The 27,693-nt window shown below is 47.7% G+C and overlaps 1 protein-coding gene across 1 annotated transcript in view; it reads left to right on the top strand.

The window, feature by feature from the left end:
• The window catches only part of TPP1 (tripeptidyl peptidase 1), an 87,367-nt gene extending 64,118 nt beyond the window's left edge, over nt 1-23,249 (top strand). Inside the window, exons 10-13 of the mRNA XM_077451311.1 lie at nt 14,196-14,316; nt 14,409-14,567; nt 20,152-20,286; nt 20,532-23,249. Coding sequence (XP_077307437.1) covers nt 14,196-14,316; nt 14,409-14,567; nt 20,152-20,286; nt 20,532-20,666 — 550 coding nt within the window. The 3' untranslated portion in view covers nt 20,667-23,249. The remainder of the gene's footprint in view (nt 1-14,195; nt 14,317-14,408; nt 14,568-20,151; nt 20,287-20,531) is intronic.
• Nucleotides 23,250-27,693: the final 4,444 nt, after the last annotated feature.

Here is a 27,693-nt window from a genome sequence, read left to right as displayed (position 1 = left end):
TGCAGCAGTCCTTCATTGGTATAGGGACTGACGTACAGTCTGCTAATCACTAACACACAACCTGCTTGGTCCACAAAAGTTCTTATAAGGACTGGTAACTTGGTATAGGGTGCTACGGTACATAGGCCTGAGTGCGTTACAGTCTGCTGTTCTGTAAGGACCGCTATCGGTCCACAATACATAGGGTTGCCGTGCACTACTGCTGACCGCTGCCCTATACTGCAGCAGCCCTTCATTGGTATAGGGACTGACGTACAGTCTGCTAATCACTAACACACAACCTGCTTGGTCCACAAAAGTTCTTATAAGGACTGGTAACTTGGTATAGGGTGCTACGGTACATAGGCCTGAGTGCGTTACAGTCTGCTGTTCTGTAAGGACCGCTATCGGTCCACAATACATAGGGTTGCCGTGCACTACTGCTGACCGCTGCCCTATACTGCAGCAGTCCTTCATTGGTATAGGGACTGACGCACAGTCTGCTAAACACTAACACACAACCTGCTTGGTCCACAAAAGTTCTTATAAGGACTGGTAACTTGGTATAGGGTGCTACGGTACATAGGCCTGAGTGCGTTACAGTCTGCTGTTCTGTAAGGACCGCTATCGGTCCACAATACATAGGGTTGCCGTGCACTACTGCTGACCGCTGCCCTATACTGCAGCAGTCCTTCATTGGTATAGGGACTGACGCACAGTCTGCTAAACACTAACACACAACCTGCTTGGTCCACAAAAGTTCTTATAAGGACTGGTAACTTGGTATAGGGTGCTACGGTACATAGGCCTGAGTGCGTTACAGTCTGCTGTTCTGTAAGGACCGCTATCGGTCCACAATACATAGGGTTGCCGTGCACTACTGCTGACCGCTGCCCTATACTGCAGCAGTCCTTCATTGGTATAGGGACTGACGCACAGTCTGCTAATCACTAACACACAACCTGCTTGGTCCACAAAAGTTCTTATAAGGACTGGTAACTTGGTATAGGGTGCTACGGTACATAGGCCTGAGTGCAGTACAGTCTGCTGTTCTGTAAGGACCGCTATCGGTCCACAATACATAGGGTTGACGTGCACTACTGCTGACCGCTGCCCTATACTGCAGCAGTCCTTCAGCGGTATAGGGACTGACGCACAGTCTGCTAAACACTAACACACAACCTGCTTGGTCCACAAAAGTTCTTATAAGGACTGGTAACTTGGTATAGGGTGCTACGGTACATAGGCCTGAGTGCGTTACAGTCTGCTGTTCTGTAAGGACCGCTATCGGTCCACAATACATAGGGTTGCCGTGCACTACTGCTGACCGCTGCCCTATACTGCAGCAGTCCTTCATTGGTATAGGGACTGACGCACAGTCTGCTAATCACTAACACACAACCTGCTTGGTCCACAAAAGTTCTTATAAGGACTGGTAACTTGGTATAGGGTGCTACGGTACATAGGCCTGAGTGCAGTACAGTCTGCTGTTCTGTAAGGACCGCTATCGGTCCACAATACATAGGGTTGACGTGCACTACTGCTGACCGCTGCCCTATACTGCAGCAGTCCTTCAGCGGTATAGGGACTAAGAGTTTTGTCACAGGGTGATTTAAAAAATGACAGGCAGAGGAAGAGGCAGGCCCTTCCGCAGGGGTGGTAGGGGTAGGGCAGGAGCAACAGCCTTGAGCCAAAGTGGGAAGTTGCAGAAGGTGCGTTCAATTACTTTAAAGGACGCACCAGACTTGGTTGAGTGGCTCACTCAGCCTTATTCTTCTGCACCCTCCTCATCCTCTCGATCTGCACCCTCTTCTTCACTCTCTGCTATGTGCACCCCCAAAGACACTACCACCAACAACACCACCACCACCACATACCTTCCGCTTGAGTGCAAATGGGGGCCTTCATGCTCCAGTGTTTTAATAGGGACCCCCGTATAAAAAGCATGAGGGTCAAGGACCAGTACTGGGTGGCAACGTACTTAGATCCCCGGTACAAACACAAAATGGCGGAAATGTTACCGCCGTCGCAGAGGGCTGTCAGAATGCAGCACTTCCAGGCCTTGCTTCGAGAAATGCTGCATTCTGCTTTTGCGTGCGCTGGCAGAGGAGCAATTCCCACTCCCAGAGAAGGATTTGCGGGTACCAATCCAACAGCGCCTGCAAGAAGAGGCCGGTTTGAAGATGTGTTGGTGACTTCGGATATGAGGTCATTCTTTCAGCCGACCCATCGACAGGTGTCATCCGGATCCAGCATCAGGGAACGCCTAGACCGTCAGGTGTCCGACTACATTGGGTTAACGGCCGATGTGGACGCTCTGAGGAGTGATGAACCCCTAGACTACTGGGTGGGCAGGCTTGACCTCTGGCCAGAGCTTGCCCAATTTGCAATCGAACTGTTGGCTTGCCCCTCATCCAGTGTCCTGTCCGAAAGGACGTTCAGCGCAGCAGGGGGGATTGTGACCGATAAGCGTACTCGCCTAGCTCACGACAGTGTTAACTACCTCACATTTCTAAAAATGAATGAGGCATGGATCTCGGAGGAATTCAACACATGTGATCAGTAGACCATGTATATGTCTATAAACAATTTTTGGAATCAAGCACACAGACCTTCTTAATTCATTTGGCTCACTTCCCTGACCCAAAAAAGCACACCGTACTATATGCCCCTACCCTCCTCTTTGAAGAGGTTGAGCGGTGTCATATTTCTACTGGGGCTGCTTATTATGAGGGGTTCCCACCATCCCTGTGCTGTGCTGACTTCCTCCTGGGTGTTCTTATTATGAGGGGCTCCCACCATCCCTGTGCTGTGCTGACTTCCTCCTGGGGGTTCTTATTATGAGGGGCTCCCACCATCCCTGTGCTGTGCTGACTTCCTCCTGGGGGTTCTTATTATGAGGGGATCACACCATCCCTGTGCTGTGCTGACTTCCTCCTGGGGCTGCTTACGGTGCTGCTGTCAGCGCTGTATGTCACGGAGCTGCTGTCAGCGCTGTATGTCACGGAGCTGCTGTCAGCGCTGTATGTCACGGAGCTGCTGTCAGCGCTGTATGTCACGGAGCTGCTGTCAGCGCTGTATGTCACGGAGCTGCTGTCAGCGCTGTATGTCACGGAGCTGCTGTCAGCGCTGTATGTCACGGAGCTGCTGTCAGCGCTGTATGTCACGGAGCTGCTGTCAGCGCTGTATGTCACGGTGCTGCTGTCAGCGCTGTATGTCACGGAGCTGCTGTCAGCGCTGTATGTCACGGAGCTGCTGTCAGTGCTGTATGTCACGGAGCTGCTGTCAGCGCTGTATGTCACGGAGCTGCTGTCAGCGCTGTATGTCACGGAGCTGCTGTCAGCGCTGTATGTCACGGTGCTGCTGTCAGCGCTGTATGTCACGGAGCTGCTGTCAGCGCTGTATGTCACGGAGCTGCTGTCAGTGCTGTATGTCACGGAGCTGCTGTCAGCGCTGTATGTCACGGAGCTGCTGTCAGCGCTGTATGTCACGGAGCTGCTGTCAGCGCTGTATGTCACGGTGCTGCTGTCAGCGCTGTATGTCACGGAGCTGCTGTCAGCGCTGTATGTCACGGAGCTGCTGTCAGCGCTGTATGTCACGGAGCTGCTGTCAGTGCTGTATGTCACGGAGCTGCTGTCAGCGCTGTATGTCACGGAGCTGCTGTCAGCGCTGTATGTCACGGTGCTGATGTCAGTGCTCTGTATTACGGTGCTGCTGTCAGTGCTCTGTATCTCCTGCACCCTCTTGTTTGCCTACCCTGGTCCCTGACCTTCCCTCTCCTCCATTGCCTTCATTAGCTCCATAGTCCTGAATTGTCAGAACAATTTCCCAAATAAAAAAAAAATGCTTGTAGTTATCGATCCCAAATTCACCTCATACATGTATTATGCTATTGTCCAGGTGGTGGGACTACGTGCTACCCCCTAATAATTACCCCGTGGCCGCAAATTCGACCTAAAGGTTTGCGAAATTCGCCTCCCATTGAAGTCAATGGAGCCCGCGGCGAACGGTCGTTTTCGCGAACGTTTGTGCCCGTTCGCGTTTCGCGTTCGCGAAACGTCCCGTCGGAAGTTCGTCCATCACTAGTGATGAGACCAAGATAAACTTATTTGGTTCAGATGGTGTGAAGCGTGTGTGGCAGCAACCAGGTGAGGAGGACAAAGACAAGTGTGTCTTGCCTACAGTCAAGCATGTTGGTGGGAGTGTCATAGTCTGGGGCTGCATGAGTGCTGCCGGCACTGGGGAGCTACAGTTGATTGAGGGAATCATGAATGCCAACATGTACTGTGACTGCTAAAGCAGAGCATGATCCCCTCCCTTCGGAGACTGGATCGCAGGGCAGTATTCCAACATAAGACCCCAAACACACCTCCAAGATGACCACTGCCTTGCTAAAGAAGCTGAGGGTAAAGGTGATGGACTGGCCAAGCATGTATCCAGACCTAAACCCTATTGAGCATCTGTGGGGCATCCTCAAACGAAATGTGGAGGAGTGCAAGATCTCTAACATCCACCAGCTCTGTGATGTCATCATGGAGGAGTAGAAGAGGACTCCAGTGGTAACCTGTGAAGCTCTGGTGAACTCCATGTCCAAGAGGGTTAAGGCAGTGCTGGAAAATAATGGTGGCCACACAAAATCTTGACACTTTGGACATTTCCACTTAAGGGTGTAATCACTTGGGGGGCGTGTCCGGATGTGAACCTAGGAGGACATGTGTGCTGGAGCTCCTGGAATCCTATTCTGAATCCTTTGTCATCCTCCTCGCTAACGATCCCGGGAACGCTGCAATCTCCCCCTCTACACCCGAGGCATCTTACCGACCGGACGGGCTGCGAATTGTGGAGCATCGGGGTACTTTTGAGGCCCCGGCTGGTTGAGGCCTAGTCGGCTTGCTGAGGTCCGGCTGCCATCTTTGAGGCCTGTGAAGCCTCCGGACCGGCCGCGGCGAAGTACAGCGCCCTCGGATCTGCTGCACGGGCGGGCTGCGGGCACGGAGCATCGGTGGAGCACGGAGCCGAGTCTAGCTGCCGCCAGCACCGCCACCGCGCCGGGAGGACGCCGATGCGACAGGCCGCGCGGCGGCGGGATCTGTCATCCTCTGGGGGATTGTCAGGCTTACGAAGGCCCTCATCCTCGCTCTACAGGGTGGTGAGTCCTGCACTTTCAGGGGCATTTGGCGACCCCCTAGGAGAGGTGGATGGGAGAGTGTGGTGGGGCTTGGTGCTGTTTCCTGCTGGCTTCCCCTCTATGTTTATGGATGGACACTCTTAAAGGGCAATACACCAGAGCACTCCTTGCATTGTCAGACTGTTTCCACACTTGTCTTTTTGCTAAACTTCCTGCAGTTTACTGCCCTTGGGAGGCCCCAGAACTGTGACTTTAGTTTCTCTGCAGCCCACACTGTCATCTTGTTGCTGAGCACCTTTAAAGGGGTACACCTCCCTGTCTGCACACCACTGTACACAAGGCCGGCTTGCTTGTCCTGTTCCCCATGCCCTCCAAGGGCAAGTCTGCGGCGAAGAAGGCTGCATTACCGCCTGTGCAGGACCCTAGTGACTTTCTGCATCAGTTTAAAGCCCTAATGGCGGACATGGAGCAGGCGGCACCGAAGGAGGATACGCCGTCCGCACTGACCGCACCTCCAGCAAATGATACCACTGTCATCCTTGCAGCTATTGAGCAAAGCAGAACCTCATTGTTGGTCCGCATAGATCATCTGGCGGAGGAATGCAATCTCATAAGAGCAGACTTTGATAAATTTAGGGGCAGACTTTCTGAAACCGAATCCCGCATCTCGGCAGCAGAGGACACTACTAGCCGCCATGATGAAGCCATTCATGCGTTGCAGCGTACTGTTCAGACTCTGGTGGCGAAATCCGATGACGCAGAAAATCGCTTACGAAGGAACAATGTCAGGGTCCTGGGCCTCCCTGAGGGGGCAGAGGGGGATCGACCGGCTGAATTTGCAGAGGGCTTCTTCAAGACACTTCTTCACCTGACGGAGGTCCCCCCGACGTATGTGGTGGAGAGGGCACACAGGGTCCCAACTAGTCGGGGTCCGCCCGGGGCCCCACCTAGGCCTTTCCTGGTACGGTTCCTCAACTTTCGGGACCGGGACCGCATTCTCCGTGAAGCTCGTAAACATCAGACCTTGCCCTTCGAGAACACGGTGGTGCATCTATACCCTGATTTCTCAGCTGACTTGCAGAGACGATGCAAGACCTTTACAGACATCAGAAGAAGGCTTCGTGAACGTGAAATGAAATACTCCATGCTTTATCCTAGTCGGTTGCGGGTGCAGCACGGAAGTTCGGTGAAGTTCTTTGATTCTCCGGCTGAAGCGGACGCATGGCTACAGTCACTCTGATATACAAGTTACGACATATTTGGTTGCTACATGGCGGATTTGACTTCAGTTTCCTTCTTTTTTGCCCTATTCGGCTGCCATCAAGAGTTCCGGCTGGTTGGTACCCGGCAGGTTGAGTTCCCCTGTCAGGCTGAGACTTTGTTCCCATGTTGTTGCAGCCTGACCCTGATGGCTGGGGGCGGGAGGACAGTTTTGGCAGTTGTCAGCCCCTCGCCAAGCCCACATCTATGCAATCCCCTTGCTATGGGGTGGTGCCGCCCTTCATTTCATCCTTAGCACTGTTTGTAGTTACATCAGATGATGGGGACCAAGAAGGGGCACAGGCTGTCTGGATACCCATATCAAGAACTGCCGGGTCGTGAGCGGGGTCGGGAGCTCCAGGCACATAAACAATGTGTCCATAATCAGTTGGACGTTTTATTTTTTTCTCTTTACACACTTTTTGGTTCAAAGTTTTCTTTTTGTCTTGTGGTCCTTTTTGACCCTCCACGGTCATGCCTTCTAGGACTTTTTTTGGACACAGTTTGGGGAAAAGCTGCGTGTACCTGTTTTTTTGGTTCATTACACGGCAGCAGGGTGTTTATGGGGTTCTAAGGGTAGGATGTTTAATAAGTGCAGCCCTCCAAGATAGCTTTTTTGTTTTCTATGTGAATATTTTTATGTCTGGCCTAAGCGATCAACAGTATTTCTTATTAGTGCTGTGTGTGTTTTCCTTCCTGTCTCACAGATCAAGTGGGGGATGATGGCGGGATCAATGTTTAATGTAGTTTCCTGGAATGTCCGAGGTCTTAACGACAAATTTCGTAGAGCCTTAATGTTTCAATCCCTAAAGCCAATCAGTCCCCATGTGGTGTTTCTGCAGGAGACGCATCTGGATGGGAGCAGGGTGCTGGCCTTGCGCAGGGCCTGGATTCAGAGAGCGTTACACGCTACATACTCTACCTACTCCAGGGGAGTATCAATTTTAATTAGTAAGGCGGTACCCTGCACCATACACAATGTGATCTCGGACCCGGGTGGTAGGTTCTTGGTGATTGTGGCTGATATTGGTACGTGCAAAATGGTTTTGGTGAACGTCTATATCCCGCCCCCCTTCCAGATTCAGATCCTGTATGACCTATTGAGTAAACTGGCGTCCTACATGCATCTCCCTCTCCTCATAGCCGGGGATTTTAATGCTATCCTATCTACCGCTCTGGACTCCTCCAACACATCTAGGGTGGCGTCGGCTGATCTTTCTGCCTGGGCGGCGGCAGCTTCCCTGACAGAGATTTGGCGTGGGAAAAACCCTACCACTAGAGGCTACTCCCACTTATCAAAAACTCATAAATCCTCATCGAGAATAGATCTAGCATTTGCTAATGCATCTATGCTACAATTAGTGGGCGGTGCAAAGTATTTAGCGGGGGGTATTTCTGATCATTCACCCTTGTCAATCCATATTGGCTCCAACTTAGGTCCTAAGGGGAGGGGGTGGATACTGAACCCGGGCTGGTTGGAGGTAGAAGAGGTGTCCTCGCAAGTTGCGCCGCACCTTGAAAATTTTTGGGAAGATAATGAGGGGTCTGCCGACGCCACCATAGTTTGGGATACATTTAAGGCCTGCATGCGGGGGCATTATATTTCAGCCATCAAACAGGCTCGTAGGTCTCATAATCAGGTTGAACAGGAATTGCAGGACACGGAGAGGGTGTGCGCCATGGAACATGCGAACAATCAGTCTGCTGTCACTTATGGTAAACTGCTTGAAGCGAGGCGTGCTCTGGCACTCCATTACTCTGAACTAACACACACATCTAGGTTGAAAATGGCTGAATCCATCTTTGAGCAAGGGGACAAGAACGGTAAATTGTTGGCCCTGCTGGTGGCTGAGCAAAGGGTACAGACTAACATCCCTTGTATTAAAAATGCTCAGGGGGACCTGCTGACGACCCCGACAGACATACTGGACACGTTTGTGGAGTATTACAAAACCCTGTATGCCCCCATACCGCCTTATGACCTCACGGAGTTGGGAGGGTTGTTGGCATCGCTGCAGGTCCCGCAGCTGTCTGAGACGGATAGGGACTTTTTGGAAGCTGACATAACTGCAGAGGAAATTGAAAGAGCCATTCGGTCTTTCCCTCCTCGTAAATCCCCGGGGCCTGACGGTTTCTGTATCGAGTGGTATAGGCAGCATTTGGAAGTGTTGGTACCTAGACTTAAAAATTTATATGACTACTGCTTGGACCACAGGCGTCTCCCAGACTCTTTGCTGGAGGCGCAGGTGATCCTGCTGCCAAAACCGGGCAAGGACCCTCTGTCATGCTCTTCGTATAGGCCGATTGCATTGCTGAATCAAGATTTAAAAATCCTAACGAAGGTGCTGGCTACCAGACTCTCTCAGGTTATCACGACTTTGGTGGATATTGATCAGACGGGGTTCATCCCACAGAAATCTACTGACACTAATTTACGCAGACTGTTTGCCCACCTACAGCTTGAACACGCTGAACAGGGGTCTAGAGTGGTAGTCTCCCTGGATATGGCCAAGGCCTTCGATTCAGTAGACTGGCAATACATGTTGACAGTTCTGCGGAGAATGGGCTTTGGGGAGATTTATGTGACTTGGATATCTCTGCTTTATAGTTTTCCACAGGCGAGTATCAGAATAGGCACTTCAGTCTCCCCCCAATTTAGAGTCCGTAGGGGCACGCGTCAGGGGTGCCCATTGTCTCCCTCTTTGTTTGCATTAGCAATAGAACCACTGGCTATAGCCCTGAGGCACTCGCCTGAGGTAGGAGCACTGGAGGTGGGGGGTATTAGGGAGTGTACAGCATTGTATGCGGACGACATGCTTCTCTTCTTGAGGGATGCAGGGCCGTCTTTGGAGGCAGTGTTCGGGGTGCTCGACAAATTTGCTGAGTTCTCCGGACTCCGGGTCAATTGGGAGAAATCCAATGTGATGGCTATTGACGGGGAGGCTCGAGCGCTGGCTACCACTAGGGTTCCCATTGCATGGGTGGAAGAAATTAAGTATCTAGGAGTGAGAGTATCACCAAGGGTGGGCGATTATATGTCTCTAAATCTCTTCCCCTTGCTGGCCAGGGTCAAGGTACAGTTGGAAGCTTGGAAGCATCTGCCGTTGTCCTTAATTGGGAGGGTTAACTTGCTCAAAATGAAGGTTCTGCCAGTATTTCTTTACTTTTTACGTAATTCACCTGTTTGGATCCCATGCTCCTTTTTTCGGAGGGTTAATAGTCTCTTTAGCTCCTTTTTATGGGCCACTGCGCACCCCAGAATAAGTCTCCGGGTCTTGCAGGAGCCATGGGGGCAAGGTGGCTTGGCGTTGCCGGATCTTTTTAAATATTATCTAGCTGGGCAAATGGTAGTCGCCAGACGTTGGCTAACACGGGATGACGGGGATCGGCTAATGTACTGGAGGCGGCCCTTCTGGGCTCGTACGAGAGCTTGTCCTATTTGGTGTATAGAGGTCAAGGAGCTTCATTGGCTCTGACGGCCTCAATGCGGGCAACGATACGGGCTTGGGACAAAGTGCGGGTCTTACTGAAACAACCGGAGGGGAGTTGGTCTCCTGACACTCCTCTCTGGTTTAATCCTAGATTACCACATTTCAGGGAAATACCCGACCCGGTGATATGGGCCAGAGTAGGCATCAAACAACTGAAGCATGTGGTAGGAGAGAGGAAGCTTCTAACGTTTGATCAGCTTAAAGCTAAACATGCTCTTCCAAATTGGTATTTCTTTCGCTATCTACAGCTGCGGCATGCTTTTCTCTCACAGTTTGGTCCTGGGGCTCTGGAGATGAGAGTGTCGTCTCTGGAGAGTGTGCTGCGAACGGAGGACTTGGAAAAGCCTCTTTCTGTTGTGTACAAAATGTTGTTCCCTGACAGGCCGAAGCCCATCCAGAAATGCAGGGATGTCTGGAGTGCCTTGGTGCCGGACTTTGAGGGGGAGGACTGGGATGACATGTGGGATTACCCGTTCCAGATGCTGGTATCAGCTAGAGACAGACTTATCCAGTTTAAAATCCTGCATAGAGTGTATTACACCCCAGCCAGATTGGCCAGAATGTATGGTACGGGTGCCGGGGGTTGCTGGCGTTGTACAGCCGACCGAGCTGACTTTGATCATGTGTTTTGGCAGTGTCCGCAGATTGAGGAGTTCTGGAGGGGAGTGACGCAAGTTATACAATCGGTACTTTCGGTGCCGATCCCAGTCACGGTTGCGGCATGTTTGCTCGGACTGGTGGGGGAGTTGGCACCTCGAAAGGTGCAGAGGACTCTAATCTCTCTGACGTTATTTTATGCACGTAAAGCTATTCTTTTGTGTTGGAAGAAACCTGATCCTCCTACAGTGTCTTATTGGAAGGGTTTAGTGAATAATGCTCTGCCGTTCTACAAAGCAACATATCTCAGTAGAGGATGTCCCAATAAATTTGAGAGAGTGTGGCGGTGTTGGCTTGATGCCACAGATACTGTGATCTAATCACTAGGTGGGGGGAGAACTCCTTGAGAGTCGGGTAAAGGACGGGGCAGGGGGTCGCTACACTTAGGTTGAATCCCATCCCCGTCGCGGGTCTTGGGAAAATTATTCAATTATTAATGGTATAAGATATGTTTTCTATATGTGAAGTACTGTTGGTGAACATGGATTACGCTCAGAAGTTGATCGGGGGGCTGCACAGGGGGGGGAGAGGGTGAGAAGGGGGGGGGGGGACTGGGGTTTTTGGGACCCTTTGTATGTTCTGTATGTGTTTAAAAACTGTTCAATAAAAATAAATTTAAAAAAAAAAAAAAGGGTGTAATCACTTTTTGTTGCCAGTGGTTTTAGGGCTGTGTGTTGAGTTATTTTGAGGGGACAGCAAATGTACACTGTTATACAAGCTGTACACTCACTACTTTACATTGTAGCAAAGTGTCATTTCTTCAGTGTTGTTGCATGAAAAGATAGAACTTTTTTTTTTTTTTTTTGTGTGACATGCTGATGCGTCAGTTTCTGAAGAAGTGGATTTTACTACGAAACGTATCGTGCATTATAGGATGTAGCCATGTTTTGACACTACTTGTTTACGTAACTTTACCACATATCCCTGGCTGGTCTCAACAACTTCAGAATATGGAATACATACATCTCCTTACATATGGGTAATCAGATTGTGCTGCTAGACCATCTCTGTATAATACATGAATTGCTTTTTAATTATGTTTTGTATACATGTATGCCTTGTTTACCGTATATACTTGAGTATAGGTCGATCCGAATATAAGCCGAGGCCCCTAATTTACCACATAAAAAATGGGAAAACGTATTGACTCGTGTATAAGCCGAGGGTGAGACATGCCTCTCCATCCCTGTGTCCATACCTGTGTCCATCCCTGTGTCCAGCCTACCTGTGTCCTGTGCCTCTTTGTCCTTCTGCAGCCTGTGTCCTTCTGCAGCGATCTGCATGTAAAAACATACGGCGGCCATGCCAGGATCGCCGCACCTCTTCTCCTCGTCTGTGACAGACGGGGGCCATTCCACTGTTCAAAAGCCGCGCCTCCGTCTGTGATAGGCGGAACACTCAATTTCCCAGCAGTCAGTGTTCCGCCTATCACGGACATCCTCTCATCCTCGTCCGTAGTATGAGGATGAGCGGATGTCCGTGATAGGCGGACCACTGACTGCTGGGAAATTGAGTGTTCCGCCTATCACAGACAGGGAGGCGCGGCTTTTGAATAGTGGAATGGCCGCCGTCTGTCTGCACGACACGCTGATGGGGTAGGCAGACGGCGGTGACTCGAGTATAAGCCGAGGGGGGCACTTTCAGCCTAAAAAAAGGGGCTGAAAATCTCGGCTTATACTCGAGTATATACAGTATATATGAAATGTGCTGCTATATCATTTTTATACGATGTAGAGGGGGGACAGCAAAAATACAATACAGAAGGTACAGGAGGGCTCGGCTTGTAGAGCTTACATTCTAAAGGGAGGGGGTGGTGGTACAAAAGGTAATAGATGCTGGGAATGATTTGATGGGGGTGGTTCGGGGACAGTTGTTAGGTGGGTGTGGGATAGGCTTCCCTGAATCAGTGAGTTTTCAGGGATCTCATAAAGGGGGACAGGGTAGGGGCTGATCGGACATACCGGGGCAGGGAGTTCCAGAGGATGGGAGAGGCTCTGGAGAGGTCCTGAAGGAGAGCATGAGAGGAGGTAACAAGGGAGCTAGAGAGCAGGAGGTCCTGGGAGGAGCGGAGGGGACGATTTGGGCGATATTTGCAGATGAGGTTGGTGATGAAAGCTGGGGGTGATGTGGTTAGAATTTTTAATTTTATATGGTGGGTTAGGGGAAGCCAGTGAAAGGACTGACAGCGGGATCGGTTAGTGAGGTGTATTAGTCTAGCAGCAGCATTCATAATAGACTGAAGGGAGGATAGGCTGCGTAAGGGTAGGCCATTAAAGTGTTAGTCATTTTTGTAACTTTTACCTACAGGTAAGCCTATAATGAGGCATACCTGTAGGTAAAAAGAATATCTCCTAAACCTGTATGGTTTAGGAGATATTCCCCTCTACTTAGGCTGCTTAATAGAATAAAAAAAAAAATGGATAAAAAAGAATAGAATAAAAATAAAAAAAATACAGACTAAAACAGAATTGAATAGAAAATAATGGAATAGATTGGAACAAAAATAGAATAGAAAATAGAATAAAATAGAAAAGAAAAAAAATTGAATAAAATAGAGTAAATATAGCCATCTTCTGTTGTTCGAATAGATTGGAAAATAACAAATATAACTAAATTCAAATATACAAAAAGAAATCTGAAAATGAATCGATCTAACATACCGAATATGAAGAAATGAAATTATTGACTTAATGAAAGAATCCGAAATGAAACAAGTTTTTCTGTTGTGCACGTCGCTAGAGGACACTGGTTTTAAAGAGGAATGAAAGAAGCCATCTATGTCAAACTAGAACAAGCATCCCTGAATAGAGGTTGAGGCTGTCTACCCCAACTTTCTTCCACAAATTATGCCATGTTACTGTCTACCCCAGCAATTTGACCACGATTAACACTTTTATCCATTTGGATAGGGATTAACACTTACACAGACTGGCATACACCAAGGACGGGTAACTGGAACAGGATGGTTCCACAATTTTCACACCCCATCCTGTTCTTGGACAATCAGCATCTGCCTTGACACTTACATGGTGATGGGATTGAGGTATCTGGGCTACCGATGTGTATGTATACATGATGAGGTACTGTATCTTTCTGACACGCATGAGAACTGAAGAAGTGGTTTCGACAAACTACGAAACGTCTTAAACAGGACCGAATAAGTCCAGTTGAATGGGGCCAACTGCTACTAGCTTTTCTGGTGAAGTCCAACCTGTCTTAGATCATTGTAAATTCCTACTGTACTTTTCTTGATATCCCCGCCACCAAACAGGGTTCTGATCATAAGGAATGGTCCACCAAAGTCTGCTGGAAAACCAACACTTCCGGGAATGTTCATCTCCAGGGTCCCCTTGTGGCTTTCGCTGGTTCCTCCTGATGACTTCCATGTCCTTGCAGGAGAAAGCAGTGGTATGGAGTTCAGCTGGAGGGACCAGTCAGAACTGTGAAGGACTCAGGAGGTCGACACCGCAAGAAGTGCTGATTAGCCTTAAGACTTTGGCGGATCATTTCTTGGGGTCGGAATGATATTCAAGGAAGCGGGAAACCTGAATATGTTCACTGTTCTTTTATCGGCATGCTTTTTACCGTAAAGGTTTTATCTGTAGTGAATATTTCTGTAATTGATTACCCTTATCGGTACATATCACAAAATACTCATTATGTTTTCTGTCCATCCACAGCCCCTATGTCACCACAGTGGGTGGAACGTCCTTTAAGAACCCCTTCCAGGTGACGTATGAGGTAACGGACTTCATTAGCGGCGGTGGATTCAGCAATGTCTTCCCAATGCCGGATTACCAGGTGAGCTGATGGTAGTCCTTCTTGGTGCTCATCCCAACCTCTCACCTATCCTTCTTCTGTGCGTTGACCTGTGCTGTTCCATCCTCCTGCAGGTCTCTGCCGTATCCCATTATCTGAAGACCAAAGAGAAACTGCCACCAGACAACTACTATAACCGAAGTGGCCGGGCCTATCCTGATGTGGCTGCTCTATCGGACAATTACTGGGTGGTGATAAACCGTTTCCCCGTTCCGTGGGTGTCTGGCACCTCGGTGAGTATTTGCAGTCTCTGAAAATCTGTGCGCATATTTTAATGTACAGTATGGCCTCGGCAGCTTATGCGTTTATTTGCAAATGTGTGCAAACGAAACCCCAGTTTTTAACAGGTTCATTCGGTTGGTAGCAAGCTGGATGGCGAGTTGAGCTGGCAATTTTTTTTTATAGGCAAAAAGTGTGGATGTGGTGGCTGCATTCGTTTTTAATTTTTTCAGGCTAAGAACATTTTCAGCAAGTACAGAAAATACTTGATGATCCTACCAAAGATGCAGTATCCTTGTCACCTCCTATACCTCCCAACTTTTTGAGATGGGAATGATGGACACCTATTAGAAACCGTATGTAGGTATAGGACACACCCCCTTCCACGCCCCCTTAAAGGAGAATTCTATAAAAAATGATTCGTTAAACCGGAGTTCCACCCACTTTTACATCTCCACATCATCCGCTTAAAAACAGACCATTCTCACTGCAATGGGCATTTTTTATTTTATTTTTTTATGTGCTTACCTTGTTTCCAAGGCATTCTTTAGCTCTTCCTGCCTCCCCTCTCTGCGGCGATGTATGCAATTTCCTGCTGCGCACTGGCTCCTGGGAGATGTGTCATAATTCCAAGGAGTCAGTGGGCAGCGCCGCCTTTCAGCATTGTGAGGTTGATGGCAACCAGAGACATTTCCTGCGCTGCGATGTGTGGTGAATGTTCATGCGTGAGATCAGGAGGTGCATGCTGGGTAGCCAGCAGCACCTTATCCTGGAAAAGGATCCTAGTGGGCTTCATGTGCCCACAAGCAAGATGGAAGCACGAAACGCATTGAAAACACAGGTTAGTATTATAAAAAAAAAAAAGAAATAGCGGCAGTATTACTAACATTAGAAAATGCAACATGAGATTAAAGGGGGGGGGGGTCCGCCCTAAAAAAAAAAAAAATGCCCAAAAAGGCTGCAAAAAAAAATAAATATGTTTTCACTTACCAGAAATGGCTGTTGCTAGGCAGATCGTCCTAATCTGCCTCTTCCTATTCCGTGGTGACCTACTGTCTTCTCCTCCTCGCGTTGTCCTCTGGGGAATGGGGCGCTGTGTTGTGGGAACTGTGTGTCCCACAACACAGCGCGTCCCTTTCACAAAGCACTGCGTGACTCACACATGCGCAGTAGGAAACAGGCAGTGAAGCCGCAAGGCTCCACTGCCTGTTTCCCTTATTTTGAATGGCGGTGCCGAGGGATGGGTCGGCCTCGGGCGGCCGACATCGTGGGCACCCTAGAAAGGTAAGTGCTTATTAAAAGTCAGCAGCTACAGTGTTTGTAGCTGCTGACTTTTAAATGTGTTTTTTTTTCCCGCTGGCCCACCCCTTTTAAGATGGCTTTGAAAAAAATAAAATAATAATATGTTGGTGGAATTCCTCTTTAAATCCACCTAGTGCTTTTTTATTTTTATTTATTTTTTTTTTAACCACTATTATTCCTTTTATACTGGCTTTTGAAATTTACAAATGCAGACTATTTTTTAAATTTGAATGAAAGGTTTAGCACTGGGAAATACTTTTTGATAGATAAAAAGTTAATTTTATGCACAGGTACAATTTTATATACTGTATTTATTGGCGCATAACACACACTTTTTTCACCCTGAAAGTCGGGTGCAAATAGCATGTGTGTGTTATATGCCGATACTTCAATTTGGGCTGCCTAGGAGGTAACGGGGAGGGGGGCGGGACGAGAGCCGTCAGATTACACACAGTGAGAATCTCAGCGGCCTCTGTAATAGGAAGTCCTGTCTCCTGGGTTGGCATTGGACCATTGTTCTGTCTATCATAGAACTTTGTATTAAAGAGGCCGCCGAGTAAACGGGAGATTCTCTCTGTACTTAATCTGACGGCGCTCGTAGTGCCCCCCTCCCTGTCCCCTCCGAGGCAGCAGTAATCTGAGGTGAGGATGCAGATGGGCACTGATCGGGCTGCATTCATGGCAATGGTGAGCCTGCATATGGGCATTGATCAAGCTGCATTGATGGGCAATTGTGAGGCTACAGATGGCATTGATCAGGCTGCAGGTGGGCAATGGGGAGGCTGAATTGATGGACACTGACCCTTATTTTGCTTCAAAGTTCTTTATTTAAAAACTTCCCTCCTAAAATGAAGATGCGTGTTATACGCCTGTGCATGTTATATGCCGATAAATAAGGTAGATCTGGCCAAAATGAGGGACACATGAGGAGTAAAGGGGGGCGGAGGGACTTTGTAATCAGGGACACTTGGGAGATATGCTTCCTATGATCTGAACTGAAAGCACAAACAATGTTATCTTCCTTCTGTAAACTGCTAATCCCCCCCCACGTAAGGATGATGAACAAAGACAGACATATTTTTAGTCCAGTATGAGTGACAACCATGGCTTTCTCCATAGAGGAAGTGAGTGTAGACACCTTAGGGCATGAGGTCCGTGTTTTTTTTATTTATTTTTTTTCTCTGCACAGGCCAGTAATAATGTAAGGAAGCCCCACACTACTATGTCCAAGCAATTTAAAACCAGCTTTTTTGATCCAGCACAATCAAGGACATTCCATTCAGAACCTCTTTGCCCTTGTACACACAGTCGGATAATCTGTCGGAATGCGTCTTATCGGACCGTGTCGTCGGTTAATCCGACTGTGTGTGGTATGCATCGGACTGATTCCGTCCGAATCTCCGTCGGACCCAATTTTCCAACATGTTGGAAATATTTCCCGACCAACTGGGCCGGTCGGACATATTCCGGTCATGTGTAGAGAATTTTGATCGGACCAAGTGCCACGCATGCTCAGATCAAATTCCTACATCAAAGCTATTGGCTACTAGCCTGAACGTAGTCCCATCGTAACGAAATTACGTTATCACGTTCTGAAAGATCGGATTTTTCGCCAACTTGGCCCGACCGTGTGTATGCAACAGTTTCGGACAAGATCTGACGGGCAAAATCCGACGGATTTGGTTGTGGAAATCTCTGACCGTGTGTACAGGGGCTTTGACATTTTTTATGCCCTTCTATGGTCTAATTGTAAGCACTTCGATTAGCCCCAAGTAGGGGGCAAAAATGCATTAGAGAGGTGCTAGGTGGGAGTGTTCTTTATTGTGCTGAATCAATAAAGTCGGTTTGAATCTTCTTGAAAGTAGCGACGTGCAGCTTCATTAAATTGCGCTGGCCCCCAAGCGATTATGTTGGACAACTCTTGCTACACTGCACATCCATGCAGCTTTGTGCTGTGTACCTGTACAGTGCAGGCCAACAAGACTTTGTGGACTGCGAGTACAGGTGGGGTATGTTTATGTGCTAGCATGGCAGTATGTAGCCCAAATCGGTGCAAACATCCCGGTGTAGTGTCATATTTTGCTCCCCATCGTTGAATGCTCCGGAAGTGACGTTGTGGCCAGAAATTTCGCACTGCGCATGCGCGATGCGTTTCAAACACTTGCACCATGCGTTCCAAAGGATTTGCGGCAATGCAGACCACTGAAACCATCAGATAATTCCCTCCCCAAATCCACATAGGGGAGGTAATTCCCTCCCCGAGCCACGGTTACCCACTCTCTCTCTCCGCCACTCTCTGCTCCGTCTAAAGTTTAACGTCACTTTTGTGACATTAGCTGACGGTTTCACTGAACTGCATTGCTGCAAATCCTTTGGAACGCATGGTGCAAGTGTTTGGAACGCATCGTGCATGCATATTTTCTGGCATCACTTCCGGAGCATTCTACGATGGGGAGCAAAATATGACACTACACCGGGGTCTCCCTATGACAGGAAGTTGCCTACAGGCAGGATCACCAGGTCCAAGGTAAAGAATCAGAAAAGCCTACAATATACTACTTTCTTTATCCTTGGTTTTATATGCACTTTAACATCATTTCATATAATCTACAAGGTCTCTTTGCTTCTCTATGCACTGTAGCCAGATCATGGCTGGTGGGAGGGGCCAGCAGGGTGCAGCACTTAGCTTCCTGAAAACATCATAGCACCCGGCCTCGGCGCTCCTCCCAAAAGTCTTTAGTCATTTATACAAGGAGTTGGGCAAACTTTAAAAATGTCTTGATGGGTGGATGGCAGTCTGGAGGAGAGGGCGGTTCCTAGGCAGCCTGTAATTGCATGCAGATGGCTTTAGGTCGATTGCAGGCAGCCGACAGATGGATCGTGAGCAGGGCTCTGCCTCCCCCAAGCCTCTGCCGCTCTGGTTCACTGCAGAGCGGAGAACGGGAAGCAGCGTTGTGCTGGATAGAGGGCGAGGGTGGGAGTTGGCTCAGTGACTGGTTGCTAGGCGGTCACAGCAACCAATCACCAGCTTGTTATTATAAAAAGGTAAATCGGTGTTCTGCCAAACTATCCGCCCATCGGATAGTGTCCGCCCCATACTGCACAGGCGCAGTACGGAGGACAAGGAGACACCGAAAGTCTCTGAAGATGAACGGCGCCTGCGCACTTAATAGTACCTAGTACATTGTGCCTTGAGTCCAGGTTCAAGCTCCACCATGCAAGTGGACATACAGTAGATGATGTTAAACAGCACTTAGTAAGTGGGCCCCTTGTGGGCTCACTTTACTCGCCACGCTTCGGGCATGGTCTCGCTTCGCTTGGCAATTTTTTTTTATTCTAACTCCATGGCCACTTGGATGGTGGGGCTTGAACCTGGACTCGGTGGGCAGGCGCCATTCATCTTCGGAAACCTTTGGCGTCTCCTTGTCCTCTGTACTGCACAAGCGCAGTACAGGGCGGACACTATCCGACGGGGGACAGTATTCGATAAGACACCAGCAGTTCCTGCTCCCGACTTCCAGCCAGCACTGTGCCGTTTCCTGAACTCCTCTGTGCTGTACACACGCCGGTAGGTAGGAAGTGCTACCTACACAGCGATATGTGGGGGGGGGACAGAGGACACTACAGTGTGTGTGGGTTGTGATGAGAAATGGACAGCGGACACTGCTTTGCGGGATGGAGAGGCAGAGAACGCTGCTATGGGGGGGGGGGGGGGGTGCACAGAGCACAGTACAGTGGAGGGAAGGGGGGAAGGTCTGAAGGGAGGCAGACGACACTGTTTTGGGGGTTGGTGAGGTTAGGACACTACAACAAGGGAGGGGGTTGATGTGATGGGGCAGCAGACACTACTGTGGGGTTGTTGTTGTGATGGGGGGCAGAGGACAATGCTGTGGGGTGGTTGTGATGGGGGGGGGGGCAGAGGACATTAGTGTGGGGGGTTGATGTGATGGGGGGGGGGGGGGCACAGGACATTACTGTGGGGGGTTGATGTGATGATGTGGGGGGTGGATGTGATGTTAGGATGGGGGCAGAGGACATTACTGTGGGGGGGGAGTTTATGTGGGGCAGAGGACATTACTGGGGGGGGGGGGGGGGGTGATATGATTGGGAGGGACAGTTGGCTTTCTATTGGGAGCCAGTCTGGGGTGGAAAGATAGATAATAGCCAGGAAATGAGGTGGGCTCCATCAAAGCTTCTGATGCACAGTGTCCAATAAAATTTGAGTAAGCAGTTTCAATACAGGAGAGGAGCCTTCATTTATGTTAACCCCTCTCCTTTGCCTTGCCTCATCTTCAGGCATCCACACCGGTGTTTGGTGGTGTTCTTTCTCTGATTAATGACCAGCGTTTAAAGAGAGGGAAATCGCCCCTGGGGTTCCTTAACCCGGCGTTGTACAAGCTACAAGGGAACGGAACACTGGCACTGTTTGATGTAAGTAGCACCCATTGGTGTATGCTATGGGTAGGCAAACTTTGACCCTCTAGGTATTGGGGAACTACAAGTTCCATCGTGCCTTTACCTCTGGGAGTCATGCTTGCGGCTGTCCCAGTCTTCCAATGCTTCGTGGGACTTGTAATTGTGCAGAAGCTGGAGGGCTGAAGTTTGCCTACCTTGGTGTAAGCAGTTACGAGGACACCATACAATATTTAATTTCTTGCTCTGTCTCTCCCCCCCAGGTCACAGAGGGCTGTCACATTGGCTGTTTCGATGACCTTGTACTAGGACAAGGATTTTGTGCAGGTCCAAGCTGGGACCCGGTAACTGGATGGGGGACTCCAAACTACCCCGAATTGCTGAAATCTTTGCTGTAGTACCCCCACTCCCTTGTAACGACTGCTGGTTACAAATGGGAAGCTGTCTCTTTTGAAGACTCTGCACTTTGTCACGTCTCTGAAATCATGATGGACTTTTTTTTTATTTTTGATGAATGTGTGTTTGTTGTATTGTCTTATATTGAAATTTGCAGTGTCCTGCACTGATGTCCTTTCACCTTGGCCAGTTGTACAGCACTGAAACAATCTCATTTTGCTCTGGACCGGTGACAAACTGTGTGGAGGTGGTGGATTGGTACTGTGTATTTTATAGAACAGGGATTGGTAGTCCAAAGTTTGGGTCCAAGGTGGGCATGCAATGTTATTTTTAGTGGGCATCCTTACAGGCCCAGACTGATGCACCAGAGGATCCTTCAATGGGCCCTGCTCCCTATAAATACAGCCATAGGATGTAATTGACAGCTCTATAATCTGTCGGTTAAAAACCCTGACCTTCCTCTCTGCATCCTGCAGTCTATGACTCTGTAGATATCTGTTTCTTATGCTGTAGGAATTGGGCTTGATCTGTGGCATGAAGGGGAAAGAATTGGGGCAGATCTGAGGTCTAAAGGTGCAGGAAAGGGGGGCGGGCGGGGTGGGGGTGGATCTAGGGACCCGATGGTGGCAAAATTGGGGTTGATCTGGGGTGTAAAGGTGCAGGAATAGGAGATGACCTGGGATCTGATGATGCAGGAATTGGGGAGGATCTAGAGCATCCTTTCTCAACCTTTTCAACACAAAGGAACCCTTGATATAACTTTCTGGTCTTGGGGAACCCGTGCTAAAAATGACACTATCTACAACTCATGATACATTAGTGTGATGGTTAGTGGGAAGAATTCTCCTGACACTGGGGAGAATTACCCCCATTACAAATGGCTAAAAAGATTAATGATGGCAGTGGGAACTTAAAGTGGATGTAAACCCACTCTCATCCTTTCTAAACTACTGCAATATTGGTTATCTAGAAGGATATACACACCTCCTGCATAAATACTTATCTGTCAAATGTCTCCCCGCTGTCTGCTATGAGACCTGAAAAACTGCAGATTTTCTGGCTGGGTCTGTTTTCCAGGGCTCAGTGGGTGGAGTTGTGATGTCAGTAGACTCCCCGCCCACCTCTACACTCAATATGCATTTTCTCCTGTGTATTTCTTACACTGAACTTCTGCTATGATCACTAACATCCAGTCAAATCCATGTCAGGCCAGGGACAGGTCCGGATTGCCATTACCGACCTGGCTCCTAACTTTTTTTAGCTGGCTCCTACATTCCAAGCAAATTTGTCAAGCCCTGTCTTAGGCCTGTACACAAGATATGTAAATCACCTGTCAATCACAGCAAGGGGGAAGAACGGACAAAGATTCCACAGTTTGTCCATTTTATTTCACTGAGAAAAGATATGAGGATTGCTCAGAGCTGGATTAACTCTTTGTGGCAAGACTGGGCACAGCTGATCTGAAATCCCATACTCTCTATTATGCCCCAGACCAAAAAAAAATAAAATCGGGTTTACATCCACTTTAACAGACAGAAATTGCTCATTGCTCAAGGAACCCCTAACAACCACTGGTAGAACCCTGGTTGAGAAACCCTGATCTAGTTTGTAAAGGTGCAGGAATTGAGGATGATCTGGGTTCGGTGGGTGCAAGAATTGAGGTTGATTTGAGGTCTGAAGGAGTATGAATCTGGGCTGATCAGAGTTCTCAAAGTGCAAGATTTGGGGTTATTTGAGGTATAAAGGTGCAGGAATTGGGATGATCTGGGGAGAATCTGAGGTGGGAAGGGGCAGAACGGAGGTTTGTGGGTACAGGGATCGGAGGCCGATCAGAGTTCCGAAGGTGCAGGAAGTGGGGCTGGTTGGAGGCCTACAATGTGCTATTATTCACTGGCACGTCAGATGTCTAATACGTGTAAACTTACACCTAAATGGTTGTCAACCCCTGCTCTAGAAGATATTCCTTACCCTTGTTCATGGACACCTTTTGTTCCTATGAATTACCTTTCCTGAGATATCTAGGCCCAAGTAACACATTGATAAGTGGATACTTAAACCAATAAACCTCCTGTTCACTTATTCCTTCGCATCATTTATCTCAGGGAACAGATGCATAATGTGCTGCCTTTACTGTGACTGTGCCGGGGAGCCCCGGACAGAGTCATCTCAGGGAGTATAAAGTATAATCAGATGATCTAGGAGATCCAAGATGAAGTGCAATTAAAGTTCAGTCTATCGATTTCAATATGTTGGAACATTGTTGTAGGTGCCGTGCCAGCCAACAAACAATGGGAAAGCCACCCTTCATCTATCTCACCACTACAGAGTAACAAATGTAATCTGCGTAGGGGAAGAATATTGGGGTGTCTGTACCCCAGGCTTATTTCCTGACTACCAGTTCCCACCAAGCTGCTGGGAACACACAGAGGAGCTATGAAATGTCTCATTTATGGAGAAGACCGGCAAATCGTCAGACAGCTGTAAGAAGAAAAGCAAGGAACCCTGGGCACACGGGGAGTCAAGAATCCGTTTGTTTGCTTTGTGAGGTTATTTTTGATTTATAATAAAGATTTTCTTTGTTACAATTCTGAAGTGTTTTTTTTTTTAAAGTGTAACAATGCAAAAAAAAATAAAACATGATGTACTGTATATGCTGCAGACATACATTTTACCTGCTGCTTGTTCTTTTTCTACTTCCTGTAATAGGGTGACAACGCTGTTATGTCTGCAGTAAAATCACATAGCAGCGTTGCTACTCTGTGGGCATGATAGTTTTAGGATGCATGTAGAATAAAGATTTTGGTGTAGTTAGCCTATTTGACACCCTGGGTTTCTCTATGCGACATAATTATTTTCAGCAAGATTATTGAAACTAATAATAATGGTCAAAAAGGAAATGCAGACATTGAAAATCTTAGAGCTCCCTCATATTGGACACCAGTGGAGAAATGCCCCTTATATTAACAGCCATTGGAAAGGTGCCCCATTTACAGTGGAGGTCCTTGAAATGCTACCTTACATTGATGGTTGGTGAAGAAGGGTCCCTTAGATTCCAGTCATTGTGAGAAGGCCCCCTTTACACTGGTGGTTATTGGAAGAAGGGCCACCTTGTGCTGCTGGTTAGTGGGAGGAGGACCGCGTTGAACGGGGTGGGGGGGGGGGTGAGGATCAATGGAAGGGTCTGTGAAAAAGGGCCTCTTTTAGATTGGTGGTCATTGGGAGAAGGGCCCCAAAGAATGTTCCTTATGTTGGTGGTCAGAAAAAGGCCTGTAAAGAGAACGGCATACACTGGTGGTCAGTAGGAGAAGGGCCCAAATATACATGAGTGGTCAGTGGAAAGAATGCTTCTTACATTGGTGGTCAATGGGGAAAAATTCTTCTTACATTGATGGTCAGTGAGAAAAATGCCCTCTTTTTTTTATAGATAGCTTAGAGATCATAAGGCCCCTTTTACACTGAGGCGCTAGAGTGCTAAAAATAGCGCCTTCAAACAGCCGCTGCTGTATCTCCAGTGTAAAAGCCCGAGGGCTTTCACACTGGAGCGGTGCGCTTGCAGGACGCTGAAAAATGTCCTGCAAGCCGCATCTTTGGAGCACTGTATTTACCGCTCCTAAAACGCCCCTTCCCATTGAAAACAATGGTGCAGCGCTCCAAACCCGCCTGCAAAGCGCCGCTACAGCGGCGCTTTGCGGGTGGTTTTAACCCTTTTTCGTCCGCTAGCGGGGGTTAAAACTGCCCCGCTAGTGGCTGAAAAGCGCCGCTAAAACGACGGTAAAGCGCCGCTAAATATAGTGCCGCTTTACCGCCAGCGCCTCAGTGTGAAAGTAGCATAAGTGTCAATGGTTCCTTATCAGAAAGTCAGAACTTGCTCAAGGAACCCCAAGCAACCTCTGGATTAGCACAGGAGTTTCACATAACTCAGGTTGGGAAAGACTACCTTTTGTGTGTAAATCAAAAAAGGACAAATTCATTTATTTACCATTCTGAGAAACTCTGATCCAATTAAGGCCTTGTAGGGCCATATGATGGTCTTTCAGGCACAGGGGTCATTGACTAGGATAGGTTGTAAGCTTCCACCTCTTAAAATAAATCTGAACTGAAGATTTGGGGACTGCTAATGCTGAGCTCTCTTCCTAGTTGATAGCTCTTTGGATGTGAAGTAACTTTAAAGATATGGGGGGCAGATGGTAACCAGTCGATTGTGGTTGAAGGGTAGATTGAAGTTATATGATTCGTTATTGCGACCCGCCGTGCCGGACTCCACCTCAAAGACCTCAGATCAGGGCGGATGTGATTACCGAGCTGTGACGTGTCATAACACAGCTGAGCGGCACCACTTTATCTAAGGTTTAGAAAGACATTTTAGAAAGGAAGAGGGGAATTTATGCTGCAGCAATTTTATCTTGATGAGTAAGAGGTCTGTACTGGAAAGAAGATATTTTTGCTTGTGATGGGAAATGTGTGCTAGTTACTCTTGACCTCTGCACTGTGTGTGTTTCCGATCCCTGCATTAGACATTACAGATCTTTGCATTATATGCTAATGAACTGAGCTCTGCATTAAATATTACTGGCCAATGAGCTATGTTACTTATTCCTGACCCCTGCACTCTGTTGCACAGGGGCAAGGAACACAGAGTTCAGATGTTTGTAGTAGTGTTTAAATACTACTAACATTCCTCCTCCTCTCACATTTGGCACTTTTTTTTGGGGGGGGTGGGGGGGCTACCAGGTTTTGATAGGTACCCGCTCCCCCACTTCCAAGGCGATCTGAGTGGACATTCATGCCCCCTGAAATCTTCTAGGACATGTTATAGGTGCCAGAAATCTGTGGGACCAATCTGATGGTGCTGTGAAGCCGCAAGCAGTCGCAGCTGCCGGGAGCCAAAGCTTGGTGAAGGTAACCAGACGGTTAAGAACAGTGCTGGATTCTAGAACAGGTGAGTGTTTAATTATAAAAAAAAAAAAAAAAAAAGAAAGTCAGCAGCTACAGTTTTTGTAACTGCTGCTAATTTTTAATTTTTCAAAATATAACTTGAGAGCTCCTCTTTAATAGGAATGAGCTTCGAGTCGAACAGCGGGCGTTCGCCAAACAGCAAATGTTAAGGGGCAATTGCAGCAAATTTGAGAGCCCAATAATGCACTGCAGTCTGATGTATGATTGGCCAAAGCATACTCCTGACCTGCAAGCTTTGGCCAATCACAGCATGCTCCTCAGCAAGAGCCAATCATGGCTCAGGGGGACTAAGGCCACGCCTCACACTAGATAAGGCTGATTACACAGCACCCATATAGTGTGTTATAGTGGAGAGATTGAGCTAGATTAGGCAGGTTAGTTAGTGGCAGTGTATTTTATATATATATATATATATATATATATATATATATATACACTCTGCATTCAGCATAGCCTATCTTTACACTGTTTAAAACTATATTCAGTCAGTACAGGCAGCGTATTTGAGATATATATACTACAGTCTATTCGGTGTACACAATATATAATACAGAGTAGTGCAGTGTATATATATATATATATATATATATATATATACCCCCGTCATGTCTGGAAGGCCTCCAAAAGGAGAGGCAGACGCTCACAGGCCACTTAAAGAGGGTAAGCAGCCTCTGGAATATTTAACAGCAGGGACCGTTCCTGCACCCAACAAGAGTAACTGTAAGGGGTTACAGTGTTCTGGCACCACCAACACCTAAGGCCCAATGTTTCTTCCCCTGTTGAACAGGGGCATGCAATTACAATTTTTTAAATAATATTTAACAGCAGGGACTGTTCCTGTGCCCAACAAGAGTAACTGAGGGGTTACCATGTTCTGCTACTACCAACACCTAAGGCCCAATTTTTCTGCAGAATATATAGTGAAGTGTGTATATATAAACTGCAGGTCAGAGTATATAGTGCCCTGAGTGTACAATATATAATATAGTGTATTGAAGTGGTTAAGGGGAGCCCTATGACAGAAGAAAAAAAAAAATAATTGCATGGGTTCCCCCAGTCCATACCAGGCTCTTTGGGATAACCCCACGCAATAAAAAAAATAAAAAATAATAATAATAAATTGGCGTGGATTTCACATCAATATCCAAACCCATGCTGTTTTTTTTTTTTTTTTTAAATGATTTTTTATGTATATTGCCAGGATCTGGCAATACATTACAACAGTGAGCAATTTTACATAAATTTTTTTCCTTAAAAAAATGGCAATTTTGCAGCAGTACTTTTCTAACCATGGGAAAAAATGCGCTACTTTACACAGGCAGACTTATGCCGCGTATACACGACCAAACTTTCCAGCAGTAAAAGGTCAGACGGAATCATTCCGTTGGATATTCCGACCGTGCATGGGTTTCAAACTTTTTTTCTTAAAATATTCAGATGGACCTAGAAATAAATAGAACATGTTTCATATCTGTCCAACGGACTCAATTCCCATTGGGAAAAACGTTAGTCTGTATGCTGGTCCGATGGACCAAATACAACGCAAGAGCAGCTATTGGCTACTGGCTATTGAACTTACTTTTGTAGTCCCATCGTACGCCATCGTGTTCAAAACGAACAGACTTTGGTCCGTTGGTGTGTGGGCAAGTCCGTTCAGTCGGAAGTCCATCGTAACTCCATCAGAACTTTTCTGCCGGAAAGTCTAATCATGTGTACGCAGTATAAGGAGACCTCCCCCCCCCCAGGCGTATTTAAAGGAATATTTCATTTTTATTGTTTCACTTTAAGCATTAAAATCACTGCTCCTGAAAAAAAAACACTTTATGACAAGAACTTGCATATAAGCCTTTAAAATTAGTACTTTTCATGTTCATGTCCCATAGACTAAACGGCGTTCGCAAGTTCTGGTGAGAACCGAATTGGGGGGGGGGGGGGGGGGGTGGTTGGTGTTCGGCTCATCCCTACTCTTTAACGTAATAGGTCCTTGTGTAAGTAAAGTCCAGTACGTATCAGAGGAAGACTTTTCCATGCTCAAAATTCTTTGCAAAGGCTCACAGTAAGACATGTAATAGT

Source organism: Lithobates pipiens, unplaced genomic scaffold (genome assembly GCF_037356315.1).
Source record: "Lithobates pipiens isolate NorthernLeopardFrog02 unplaced genomic scaffold, aLitPip1_a1.2 Scaffold_23, whole genome shotgun sequence".
NCBI classification, from domain to species: Eukaryota; Metazoa; Chordata; class Amphibia; order Anura; family Ranidae; genus Lithobates; species Lithobates pipiens.
This window is presented reverse-complemented; position numbering and strand designations above follow the sequence as displayed.